Raw genomic sequence first — 12,748 nt, forward strand, 5'->3', positions numbered from 1 at the left:
TGGGGAGAAGCATTGGAGAATAGGGGGAGCTTACCAGCACTCATAAATCAACGTGATCCTGCTGGAACGTAAGGTTTTAAGATAAGTATCTTCTCCTTACGCTGTCTCTTTCCCAACGCCATAGTTAATGTAATTAGGGTTTGTCATCATTCTTGCACTTTCATTTAACTCTCTTTTCTCATCTCTTCATCCTCGCCACTGTACCATTCCAAGTCCAATCACTATTGTCGTTTATACCATCGTCCATCATCATGTGTGTCACGTGCACTTACTCTTTTATTTAAGTTAAATTAACTTATAACTTACGTATTTTAATCTATATCACTAGATCACATCCTTGAATCTTGTTTTCGTCGATCCTCTTGTTGATCATCACTAGTATAAGAAAGTAATTCCTTAATCATTGTTCCCTGTGGAGACAATCCGTACTCATCACTACCTACGTATTTTTAAGTACAGTTAAACATATAATTTTATTGAATAATATCAATCACCGACGATAAATTTTAACCCTCAAATTGAGATTATCAGTAGGCTCCACCGTGTCTCCTCTCTGGTTAATAAGCCTAGAGATATGGAGGGACTGGGCTGGCAACATGGTCTGGGAGGTTATCAACAACCATGGAAAGGACGGCCTCAGGAAGAGACAACCACCAGAGGCCTAAGACCCCTTTGACGAAGAGGGAGTCGACATCGGAGAGGTAGTTCTCAGACTGGTACGCACTGATTATGTTGTTGACCTCGTGGATACTTCATTGTAGCCTGGTGTAGGTCTCCATGGGGGTGAGTTTGTGCTCAATTGAGCAATTGGAGAGAAATTGAGGAACTCTTCATTGTGATTCCTTGCTACTGCTCCTCCTCTAGGTGGTCCATGAATCACAGTTACCCGGTGAGCTTTGTATGGACCAGCCTGCTGGCCCAGGCCGCAATCAGGTGGTCCGCCAACGTCATCTTCCCATGGTAAACGTGCGCCAATATACAGATATTCCTGATCTTTTGACAATTCGCCATCTACACAACACCTCAGCAGCATCCAGATAATGTTCCATATCAAATTTCAATTCACGAACCACCAATTCAGCAGAACTAGAGCAAGCGAGACAGTGCCAACAGCTTCCAGTTGAAATTAAATTGAGCGCAAAGGTTTCATAGCTTGTAGGGAGCACTATCATCTGGATTGAATAGTGTCAACTTTCAAAAGAAAAATTGAACGAGAAGGAAGGGATGAGGATAAACATGGGTTTCTTCCTAAAGTTTGAAAATGTTCATTTTCAGTTTTGAACCATGAAGAAGCTCGTTCATGGAAATTTTTTTGTCATGATGAATCATTCAAAATTTGATTCGCTCATCCTAGTTCAAGCTGGGAGCAAAAGAGATTGCGAACTGGAATCCGGCAAATACAATTTGAACCGAGGGATCAACGGGAAGAGCAAAAACAAAACTTGCAAAATCAAATATTCGAGAATCAAACATGGATGGAATCAAGAGGAAGAAAAATATTACCAGTCAGCCGTTGAAGGAGTGGTGGTGGAAACCCTAGAAACCCTCAATGGCAGGCTGGCAGCAGAAGAACCTCTCACATGCGGAAATAGCCTGGTGATTGGGTAATGGAATATTAAACCTCTCAAAGGCAAAAAAGAGTTACCCTTTAGTCACATTTAAGGCTGGACTTTTTGAGACAGACTGGACTTAACAACTAATTTTATTGGCAAAAACACAGTGTCGAGTACGACCGACTCTTGGGTCGTGGTTATTTCCTGTGCCATTGGATGCCAGCTCTCGGAGCATTTGCATTCGTTAAAGTGAAACGTCTGCATCCGTTACAGGATGCTGCTTACTTAGGGTGGTAAGACAGCTCGTGATGGTTTTCATCTCGTCTCGTGTCCCATTTCTTTAGGCCCTCCGAAATCATTCCATCAGGAGATTGGCGCACACTTGGCATCCCGGGTTCATATGTCATAGGGGACAGAAAAACTGCGGAAGTTTTGGTTATTATTAGTTGTGTAAGGTTTGAGGAAAAAAGTCATAAAATGAAATTTTAGTATGTTCATCTCATTTGATGTTTGAGCCCCTTTACGCGAGCTGAAAGACATCACTTACATAAGCTAATTAACGTCTCTAGGAAAGAAGTAATTGGGCATAAAACTCATCATATATCCTTGAACATTGTTGTCTTGAGAGTATGGTTGGATCTTCACTATTAGGTATAAACCCAATGGGGATATAGAGTGATACAAAGCATGCCGAATAGCTAAAGGATTCACACAATTGCAGGGAATTGACTACAAGGAAAACTGTGCTCTGGTAGCCTAGATGACCACGGTATGCGTACTCATCTCTTGTACAGCTATCAAAGGATCTAACCTTAATCAACTTGATGCCAAGAACACTTCCCTACTTTGTTTCTTGGAAGAAGACATACATATGCACATTCCACATGGATTCGAGATTGCACAAAATAGTCATATTGTATGCGAACTGCACAAATCCTTGTATGGACTTAAATAATCACTACATGCCTGGTTTGGAGCACTTTCCAACACTTTGAAGTCCATGCATTTTAAACGAAGTAACATGGTCATACCTTGTTCCTCAAACATTCCAAAGGGCATCACCTTATGACTCGTATATGTTGATGGCATAATTCTCATAGGGGATGATCATGAAGAAATTCAGAAACTTGTATCCCACCTATCCCAGGAACTTGAAACGACTAGGAAAATTTAAATATTTAATGGGCATATGGCTCGCTTACTTCCCTTCTATCCCAACTTAAGTACACCTTGGACTTATTGAATGAAACTGGCCTATTGGGTTGTAAACCAGCCCGTATGCCTGCTGATCCAAATCACAAACTGGGACTTGGCCATGGCAATTGACCGATCAACATATGGTTGGTAAACTGATCTATCTCACTCATACCAGTCCTGATATCTCATACTCTGTTGGGTTAGTTTGTCAATTTATGCAGGACCCCAAGGAAGTTCATGAATGTGATGCGCGTTGCTTACCCAAATACCTGGAGGGCACTAGGACTCAGAATTGTTTTTCAATCCAATGGTCGCACTAACCTTGAAGTTTACACTCAAACAGATTATGCAGGTAATATTGTTGATTGAATATCCCTCTCAAGCTATTGTGCCCTCCTTGGGGGTAATCTTATATCCTGGAAAAGTAAGAAGCAACCTGTCGTATCACGATCCTTGCCAAACCTTAACTTCGGGCCCTACCATGGGTCTTTCTGAAGCCTTGTGGATAAAACACCTATGTGAAGAGCTCAATATTTCTCTTCCTGCGCCAATCAAGCTCTACTGTGAGTAGACATGGTTGTTTTGTTCTTTTGAAAAGAACAAAAAAATTGCACAAAAGAACCGCACAAGGCCTTGTTCTTTATTACGTTTTTTTGTGTGTTAAAATTAGAAAAACTTTTCTCACAATTAGAACAATTCAACCAAATTCACACAATTTTGAAAAAAAATTTCACAATTTTTAAAATTTGCAAACATTGCTACAAATTTGCACAGTTCACACAAATTATCAGGAAAAAATATTTAGATTATTTTTTTTCTTTACTAAGTGTGGATGTATTATTAAAGAAATAGTCTTAGTTACCAAATGATCCTAATAATAAGATTAAGTTAAGGCGATAAATAATTTATGCACAGAGGAAATCGCTGAGACGTCGAGGGAGAGAGGAAATCGCCGAGGAACTGAGGAAGAGAGGAAATTGCTGAGCTGCCGAGGGAGAGTGGAAATCACCGAGGAACTGGGGAAGAGAAGAAATCGCCGAGGACGGAGGAACTGAGATAGAGAAGAAACTGCCGAGCCACTGAGGGAGGGAACTAATCGCCGTGCTGCTGAGGGAGAGAGCAGATTGCTAAGGCTGCCGAGTAAACATATTTTTTAATAAGTTTTTAAAGAATAAACATATGTATAAAAATATACATATATTTATTCTTTAAAAACAGTTTAATAAAAATTTTCACAAAACGAACAATTCGAACAGCACACGGGTGATCTGTGCGAATTTGTTACTGTTCTGTTCGAAAAACCAATCAGAACAAACAAATCACGCAGATTCACACAAAGCGAACCGAACAACTATGTCTAACTGTGACAACCAATCTGCCATTGCTATCGCTCACAATCTGGACCATAACGCTAGAACCAAACATGAGTATGTTGACGGTCACTTCATCTAAGAAAAGCAGGAAAACGACACAATCTGTGCCTCTCATGTCAACGAAGCGGCGCAATGTGCGAATCTTCTTACCAATAGGGTCCACAGTCCTTTATTAAGAAGCGTATCTTCAAACTTGGAATGACAAATATTCATTCCCAGCTTGACGGGGAGTGCTAGCTGTTAACATTTATACCCTCAACATACTGTACTTATATTTTTATTTCTCCCCAGCATAATGGTTTGTAAACATTTGCTGGTCCTACTCTTAAAACCCAACACCTCTCTCTCATTATTTCATTCCAAAACCTTAACATTTGCTGGTACTACTCTTAAAACCCAACACCTTTCTCTCATTATTTCATTCCAAAACCTTAACATTTGCTGGTCCTACTCTTAAAACCCAACACCTTTCTCTCATTATTTCATTCCAAAACCTTAACGTTTGCTGGTACTGCTCTTAAAACCCAACACCTTTCTCTCATTATTTCATTCCAAAACCTTAACATTTGCTGGTCCTACTCTTAAAACCCAACACCTTTCTCTCATTATTTTATTCCAAAACCTTAACATTTGCTTGTACTGCTCTTAAAACCCAACAGCTTCATCTCATTATTTCATTCCAAAACCTTAACATTTGCTGGTCCTACTCTTAAAACCCAACACCTCTCTCTCATTATTTCATTCCAAAACCTTAACATTTGCTGGTCCTACTCTTAAAACCCAACACCTCTCTCTCATTATTTCATTCCAAAACCTTAACATTTGCTGGTCCTACTCTTAAAACCCAACACCTCTCTCTCATTATTTCATTCCAAAACCTTGACATTTGCTGGTACTGCTCTTAAAACCCAACAGCTTTATCTCATTATTTCATTCCAAAACCTTAGCATTAGCCTCCCCTGCGGTCAAAATATCGGAGTTTTCATCATCTATTTGTTGCTTTGTTCGTATTCTAGCACACCTTAATACTGAACTATATAACATATTTAGGGAAGTAAGAAATTTTCATAGATCAGTTCTGGCTCACAGTACATCGCGGCAGAACCATCAAGGTTCATTGTTTACTTTCCTAGATCATTCACCAGACTAAAATCTTTACCTTTCTCGTTATCAATTTCCAGATTTCCCTCTCTCGTTATCAATATCCAGCTTTCCAGTTCTTCGTCGCCGAGTTTTTTTAACTAAAAATCATCTGCAGAACAAAAATCTTCATCTGGGTCTCCTCCAGTTTACCCTTCCCTTTCCTTTTTTCATCATCTGACGATTTTTATTTCCCATTCCGTTGAAATTTCTGCACAGGGGGATTTGCGATCTTTGCTTTTGGGATTCTTCGGTTGGTAAAATTTTGTTGCAGAGTGATTAAATGGGTTGATTCCACGCAGGAAGAAGCAGTGGGGAAGATAGAATCTTTGGCTAACCTTCGATTGTGTTGAGAAATCTCAATATTCTTCTAGTTTGCTTCGATTGAAGAGGAAGAATGAAGGTGGTGGCATTAGTTAGCGGCGGAAAAGATAGCTGCTATGCCATGATGAGATGCAAGGAGTATGGCCACGACGTAATGATCTTTTGAATTCTGATATGATGAGATGCGTGTACATGCTTATAAAATTAGGGGATGATCAAATCATTGTTCATTATTGATGTTATCATTTTCCATCCTGATTTTTTTGTGTGCAGATTGTCGCGTTGGCCAACTTAATGCCATTGGAGGAGTCTGTCGATGAATTAGACAGCTACATGTTCCAGACTGTATGATTCAACTTTCCTTTATCTTGTAATAGCAGTATATCGTACTGGTTTAGTAGGTAGCAAGGATAGAAAGATGATCAGGCTGGTCGGTCATGTATTTTTCACGATCATATGTACTATTAATTTCGGGTTGATCTTCCCTTTTTAAAAAACAGTTTAAATAAGGTTCAATGACTGGTTGTAATTGAGAGTTTTGTTTCCGTTTTAAGTTGAATAGACCAAGGTTAAACTTTCAAAGTCCATATCAAGATGGGTTGATAATTGATTTGGGGTGATCTTCCCTCTTTTCTTTAAAAAAAGTCCAACTCAAGATTACGCGGAGAATCGACCATTAATTGTGGTAGTATTCTTAAGAAGGACATCACATTCTGATATGTTCTAGGATTTTGGTTTTTCCGTTTGTCCGCTTTAATGTTGGATCCTATTTCTGAAATTTTCACTATTTTTACAGGTCGGCCATCAAATTTTAGTTAGCTATGCAGAGTGCATGGGCGTGCCTTTATTTAGGAGAAGGATAAAAGGATCCTCTAGGTGATAATCCAACACATTCTTCTATACAAAAAATTGGGATCATTTTTTGGCTGGCTAATTTTCTTCCAATGGATTGGAATCTAAAGACTTGTTTTCTTTGTTCCAATTCTAAACAATGAGAAAGTGCTATCATTATTCCAATGGCTTGGGATCATAACACTTGTAATTTTTGTTCCTATTCAATGCCTCTCAGTGCTCTTCTCATTTGGCTCATGATTTTTCCATTGCAATATTATTCTTTACGTTCTTCATGTAATTATCTAAGGTCGAAGAATTTTAGTTGAACTGATTATGCTCCAGACATCACGGTCGTAGCCTGTCTTCTAGATCAACGAAACCAAAATTTGATGATCGTGATTTAGGCCATTTGGATGGCTTTATCACTCAAGTTGGCCAGTAACACACCTCATAAAAACACAAATTTAACAAAAAATATAGGAAGGTGACAAATGAACATAAAACCAGAGGACTGTCATTTTATCATTGTCAACTCTAAGTTCTTACCACATTATCTAGTTTTTTGACACGTCTATAAAACATTTAAATTCAGGATTATCTTTGGGTTTATCATGAAACAAGCAGCTAAATTGATGCTTAATATGTAAAATGAAAATACCCTATTAGTCATGTAACAGTTCCCTGACCTTGCTTGATTAGTACGGGAAACACCGTTTAGTTTTTTTCTTTTAGAAATTTCTATTCAGAAAATGGGAAGATAGGACAAATTTTACATGCTTATTCATTTCCAGGCATCAGCTCCTCAATTATCAGGCGACCTCAGGCGACGAAGTCGAAGACATGTTCATCTTGCTTAATGAGGTTAAAAAAAGAATTCCTTCTGTGACGGCTGTGTGTTCTGGGGCGATTGCTTCGGATTATCAAAGGTTGAGAGTGGAGAGTGTATGCTCGCGACTAGGTCTCATTTCTCTAGCCTACTTATGGAAGCAAGACCAAACCTTTCTTCTAGAAGAGATGGTATTTGATTAGTTCAACTCCATCTCGTTTAATGTTTCACTAATGGCCCCGCCGCCGTGTCTTTCATGTTAAGTTAAATCCTAATTATTTTCCACAGATAAGGAATGAGATCAAGGCTATCATTGTTAAGGTAAGTTTCTTCTCGGATTTCCAAAAGTTCACATTGTCACTGTCGTCAAATTTATGTAAGATTTTTCCTTTTTTTTGCAACTCTTCAGGTTGCAGCGATTGGATTAAAGCCTTCAGAACACCTAGGGAAGGAAATTAGTGCCATGAAATCTCATCTAATGAAGTTGAAAGAGTAAGGCATCATTCTACATTGAGATATACTTAAATTGTTTATCATCGGAAGATAGTCTTCGAATAGTTCTCTGATTATTTCTACAAGCTCACTTCAACGACATGCATGTGGTAGACTCTACGGAATAAATGTCTGCGGCGAAGGAGGAGAATACGAAACTTTGACTTTAGACTGTCCATTATTTAAGGTATGAAATTGAAATTTTCGTGTGCTTTCTACCTTACATTGAGCTAATACTTGATTTCCCAGAATGCCCAGATAATCCTGGATGATTTCAAAGTGCTTCTTCACTCAGAGGACTCCATCGCTTCTGTTGGGATTCTTCATCCATTGGCCTTTCACCTGGAATACAAAGACAGATGTTTATTTTTGAGCGGCGAAAGAACTTCACGAGTGTATGAACTGAACGAGGATTACCTATCGAATATTGTTGCATGCCCATTGGTCAATTCGGTGTACGACTCGTTTCATGATAATTACAATAACATATGCACTTCAAGAACCAAAGGGAGCACATTTTCTATCTCTGCTCGGGTTATTAACACGCCCCAAACTCCGAATGGTGAGTAGCTGCTGAGAAATACAGGACTCATTCTTATTATGTTATACATTTTTATGCATTTTCCCTCCTTTTCTTCGATTTCTTTTTTTTTTTACCGTTTTGACATTGTGGATTTGATTCCCAATTGTATAAGTAATAAGATGTTTTTATTGCGTTTTGTACTTCTGGACATCGTGATTCTCTTCTTCCTTAAAAGCATTCAAGAAAATGACGAGAGGCGCGACTTTAGGAGCGAAGAAATAAGTAGATCTTTCTATATGGACATTTCAGTAGACAAAATCATTATTTAAGCTACTTGAGTTCTTTCGATTTCTGCTGATCGATTCAAGGCACTTTCTAACAAACCCTGAACGATCTCCGCACTCTCTGAACTGCCACAGGTGTAGGGAAAGATCTGTCGTGCGTTTTGGGAAAAGTAGAGCAAGAGTTGAACAAAAATGGGTTTGATTGGGCGCAGGTTTTGTACATTCATCTTTATATTTCTGATATGAATCAATTCACTCTTGCGAATGAAGAGTACCTTAAGTTTATTACAGAGAAGAAATGTCACATGGGTGTGCCTTCCCGTAGCACAATTCAATTGCCTTTAGATGAGGTCGGTCGTGGTAATGCGCATGTTGAGGTCCTTGTCTCCGGAAACAAGAGGAAAAATGTCCTGCATGTCCAAAGCATTTCTTGTTGGGCACCCAGCTGCATAGGTCCATATAGCCAGGTAAGTTTTTGTAGTATGGAAATAAATCTTGCAGTTAATATTGAAAAAAAGCTTATTGCTTTTATTTTTATTGATTTCTATGGTAAATATGTGATTTTTAATTCCTTTTTATCTAACGTAAGTCTCAAACAGTGGGACCATATAATTTTTATCAAAAAGAAAGACGCGAGACACTTTAGGTCTTACATGTACTTAACAATAATATTTACTGCTACCAAAACAAGAACTCACTTATCCATAATGAATCCTGACGTTACAAATTTTTTTTTTGGGTTGCTCAGCCTTTAAACTCTTTTTGTATCTTGTAATTAACACCTCTTCGGCTTTATACTTTCAATGATGATGTATTTCATTTAATTTGGATTTTTTTAATAAAAAAACTAGTGCAATATGGATTTCGATGGCTACTTCTTAGCGATGAATCATCGAACTGTAATGTGATTTCTCGGTTGAGTTTCTAATGTTAGATTTTGGATAAAAACATGTAGAGATTCCGTGAAGCATGTAACAATCTCAAAACAACTTAGATGAGTGTAGACGTCTCTTATCAATATTCGTCAGCTATTTTATTCCCAAACCAAAGATTTCCTGTGTTCTCAATTATATTAAATATTGTCTATTAGATATTTTCTATCTCTCTTTTAATCCAATCCTGATATTCTATTTCTTTTTCTTCTTCTTCTTTCTCTCTAGGCAACATTAGATGGGGAAATACTTTACATGGCTGGGCAGTTAGGGCTAGACCCTCCCACCATGACGCTGTGCCCGGGGGGACCATGTGTCGAAATTATTAAGGCTTTGGAAAACTGCGATGCAGTGGCTAATTGCTTCAACGGTTCGATCTCATCCTCTGCAATTCTCCTTGTCATCTACTGCTCTTCTCGCCTCTCTGTTCAGGACAAGAGTGAAGTTCAGTGGAAGGTGGAGGCTTTTTTGAAACAGGGGGGATTTTCTTCTAACCCTGTTTTTCTCTATGTTCTAGCTCCTGATCTGCCAAAGAGGTCCCCTCTCTCTCTACCCTGCCTTTTATGATTTGAAAGCACCTCTCTCTTTCTCTACTGCTTTATTTAGGCGCAAATCTAAGCATGCAGATACTGCATACTTTTGAACCATTCCCCTTATATCTCCCTGGGTGTATGTGTTTTATCTGTGCCAGCATGGGGTAGAGAGAGATATAGTGCTATGGTCCTATAGCGGTATTTTCGGCATTTTTGCCTATACTGTGTATAGGAGTTCAGACTGGTATAACCAAGCTGGTTCCTCTCTTTCACCTCTGTACGATGTCCATTCTGCCAAGGCCTCTCCCCTGTTGTTGCAGAAGTCCACCCCAGCATTACCCTGTCCCTCCACCGACAACTAACCCGGCCTCTTCTCCTTCCTCCCCCATCCTCTCCCCGATAGGAACTTCCAGGTTCTTATGAGATGCAGACAGAGATGGAGAGAAAGAAACGAGAGAGAGAGAGAGGCATCACTTCTTCCTTGTGCAGCTCTTTTACTGAGACCAATACATTTACTTATCATACAGGGCTCTTGTTGAAGTAAAGCCAGTGCTACACATTCCCCAAGATATGGAAGCTAGTGAGCAAGTTGAAGAACAAGACTCCAGCTTTATCGCAATACCACAGTCGTGGGATTTTCAACATTCAGTTGTGCATGAATCTTATAGCCAGAAATGGGTTCTTCCCGGAAAGATATGCGCGGCCACTGTCTCTGTCACCCGGAATCTTATTCCGCAGTTATGCTCAGGGCTTGAAGAAGCACCGTCGAATTCTCATTTTTCCATCCCGATGAAACAAGTGGAAAGAATTTCGCAGTTCTGCTTTTGTCTTGCAATCAGCATCCTTCAAGATAACCGATTCGTCTGGGAAGATTTAACTGTAAGTACTCTTTTTTTGTACTCTCTTTAACTGCAGGCCTTTTTCTTGTTGTCGTCGGCATAGACTAGAAGATCCGTGTTTATATTGGGATATTATTAGGCTTGCTGCATGCGTTAAGCAACTGATAGAGCACTAATTTCCCTCATAAATAAAGTAACTCCCTTGCTTAAGCGGTCGAGGGAATGGTTGGGCCCATTGTCGGCGTCGTGATTATTTCGAATAGAAAAGCTTTCTCTCGGGTTTATGTTTCTCCCTCCTTGTGCAGAGTCTGAGGTTCTACTTCTCAACATCACTGTGTACAGAGGCCAATGAATTGGAGCTCATACTGGCCCAGGCTCTGTCTGAGTTGACTCAGGGATCAGATAGGAACAGTGGGTCTCTGGATGATACTATCTTCAGTGTTATTCCTGTTCTGAGCTCTGGTAGATCTGCATCCATGGATGATTTACTTACATGCGAATTATTTGCTTCTAAAGTTTGACATATGGTTGATTTCGACCATGCATTGGTTAATTTACACGTGGAAGTTATTTTGCACTGCGTTTTCAGTTTAATCACCATTGGAGATTCAACAATCCCCCTGTTGTTGAACCTAAAAAATTTGTACATTTTTCAAAAAGAAACATTTGCACAAAAACCTAAAAGAACATCAAATTTCATGTTGATGATTTATCCTGATCAAGCTAATCAGTCTGATTTCTTTTAATGATGAAGCTATTTACACCTGATTGTTGTAAGAATGCTCATCGAACTAATTACTTGGATAAAAACAACGCATGGAGAAAATGTCCATTTGTTGGAGTAATTTCACCACAATATTTGTCAATCCTTGTCCTGAACATGAGACAGATTATTGAGTTCTTTTTTCCTGTCCACTAAATTAGTAGATTATTTTTTTGCAACTCTTACTGAATTTTGTGTAACATTTTAGGCTTCAATTTTCTTTCAGGAACTCGTTTTCCCTTTTTGAGTGTGTATTTTTTTGTAACTTCCAAAAATTGTGGTGTAGCTTGGAGGTAGGGATGATCGTGCAGTCCGGCCCTGTTTTTTGGGCCGCTGTGCGATTATTTCAATCGCACGAAAGGGGTAGTTCGATGACCGGTACGAATTTGTGCGAAAAAATCGCATCATACATTGTACAAATTCGCGCAGGGGGGAGAGAGAGAGAAAAACAATAAAGAAAGAGAGACCAATAGAGGACCGAGCTACGTAGTCAATGGAGGGAGGGAAGATTGAGCAGGAGAGAGAACAGTGAGAAAGAGAGAGAAGAGTGACAAAGAGCAAGAAAGAGGATGAGAGAAGAGGGATACAGATAGAGAAACAGGGAGAGAGAAACGAGAGAGAGAGAGAGAAGGAGATGGAAGGGCGCGAGAGGGAAAGAGGGACAGAGAGGAACAAGAGAGAGAAAGAGGGAGAGAGAATGAGAGAGCGAGGGAAGAGCGATAGAGAGATGAACAACAGAGAAAAAAGGACAGAGAGGAACGAGATAGAGAGAGGAGCACGAGAGAGAAAGAGGGAGAGAGGGAAAGAGGGACAGAGGAACGAGGAAAGAAGAGCACGAGAAAGAAAGAGGGAGAGAGAGCGAGAGAAGAGCGTCTGAGAGAGAGAAGAGTGTTAGAGAGACGAACGAGAGAGCGAAAGGAGAGTGATAGAGAGGAACAAGAGAGAGACACAGTGCATGATTTCTGTCATCCAAGAGCAGATGAGAGAGAGAGAGAGAGAGGAGGAATGCATGACTCTATGGAGGGTAACTCTGCTTCCCTATGCCAGAAGGGAGCGAGAGAGAGAGAGAGAGAGAGAGAGAGAGAGAGAGAGAGAAAAGCTGAGCTTTGCTATACCAGTAGAGACGAAAACAAAC

General features: G+C 39.6%; 1 protein-coding gene across 3 annotated transcripts; it reads left to right on the plus strand.

Annotated features, from left to right (window-relative positions):
- The first annotated feature begins 5,078 nt into the window (after positions 1 to 5,078).
- On the plus strand, positions 5,079 to 11,427 carry LOC144711971 (endoribonuclease). 3 transcript variants are annotated; one of them, XM_078586137.1, is made up of 13 exons: positions 5,079 to 5,235; positions 5,566 to 5,738; positions 5,861 to 5,932; positions 6,384 to 6,463; positions 7,213 to 7,438; positions 7,536 to 7,568; positions 7,657 to 7,739; positions 7,854 to 7,926; positions 7,989 to 8,301; positions 8,682 to 9,013; positions 9,707 to 10,014; positions 10,539 to 10,890; positions 11,156 to 11,427. In XM_078586137.1, the coding sequence occupies exons 2-13, from the start codon at positions 5,661 to 5,663 to the stop codon at positions 11,369 to 11,371; spliced, it is 2,166 nt and encodes a 721-aa protein (XP_078442263.1). In that variant the 5' UTR covers positions 5,079 to 5,235; positions 5,566 to 5,660; the 3' UTR covers positions 11,372 to 11,427. The 3 variants fall into 3 exon arrangements, with proteins under 3 accessions (XP_078442263.1, XP_078442262.1, XP_078442261.1); XM_078586136.1 differs by having other exon boundaries at positions 5,085 to 5,235; positions 5,483 to 5,738; XM_078586135.1 differs by lacking the exon at positions 5,079 to 5,235 and having other exon boundaries at positions 5,281 to 5,738.
- The last annotated feature ends 1,321 nt before the right edge of the window (positions 11,428 to 12,748 follow it).

This window comes from Wolffia australiana, chromosome 14 (assembly GCF_029677425.1).
Source record: "Wolffia australiana isolate 7733 chromosome 14, ASM2967742v1".
Classification (NCBI taxonomy): domain Eukaryota; kingdom Viridiplantae; phylum Streptophyta; class Magnoliopsida; order Alismatales; family Araceae; genus Wolffia; species Wolffia australiana.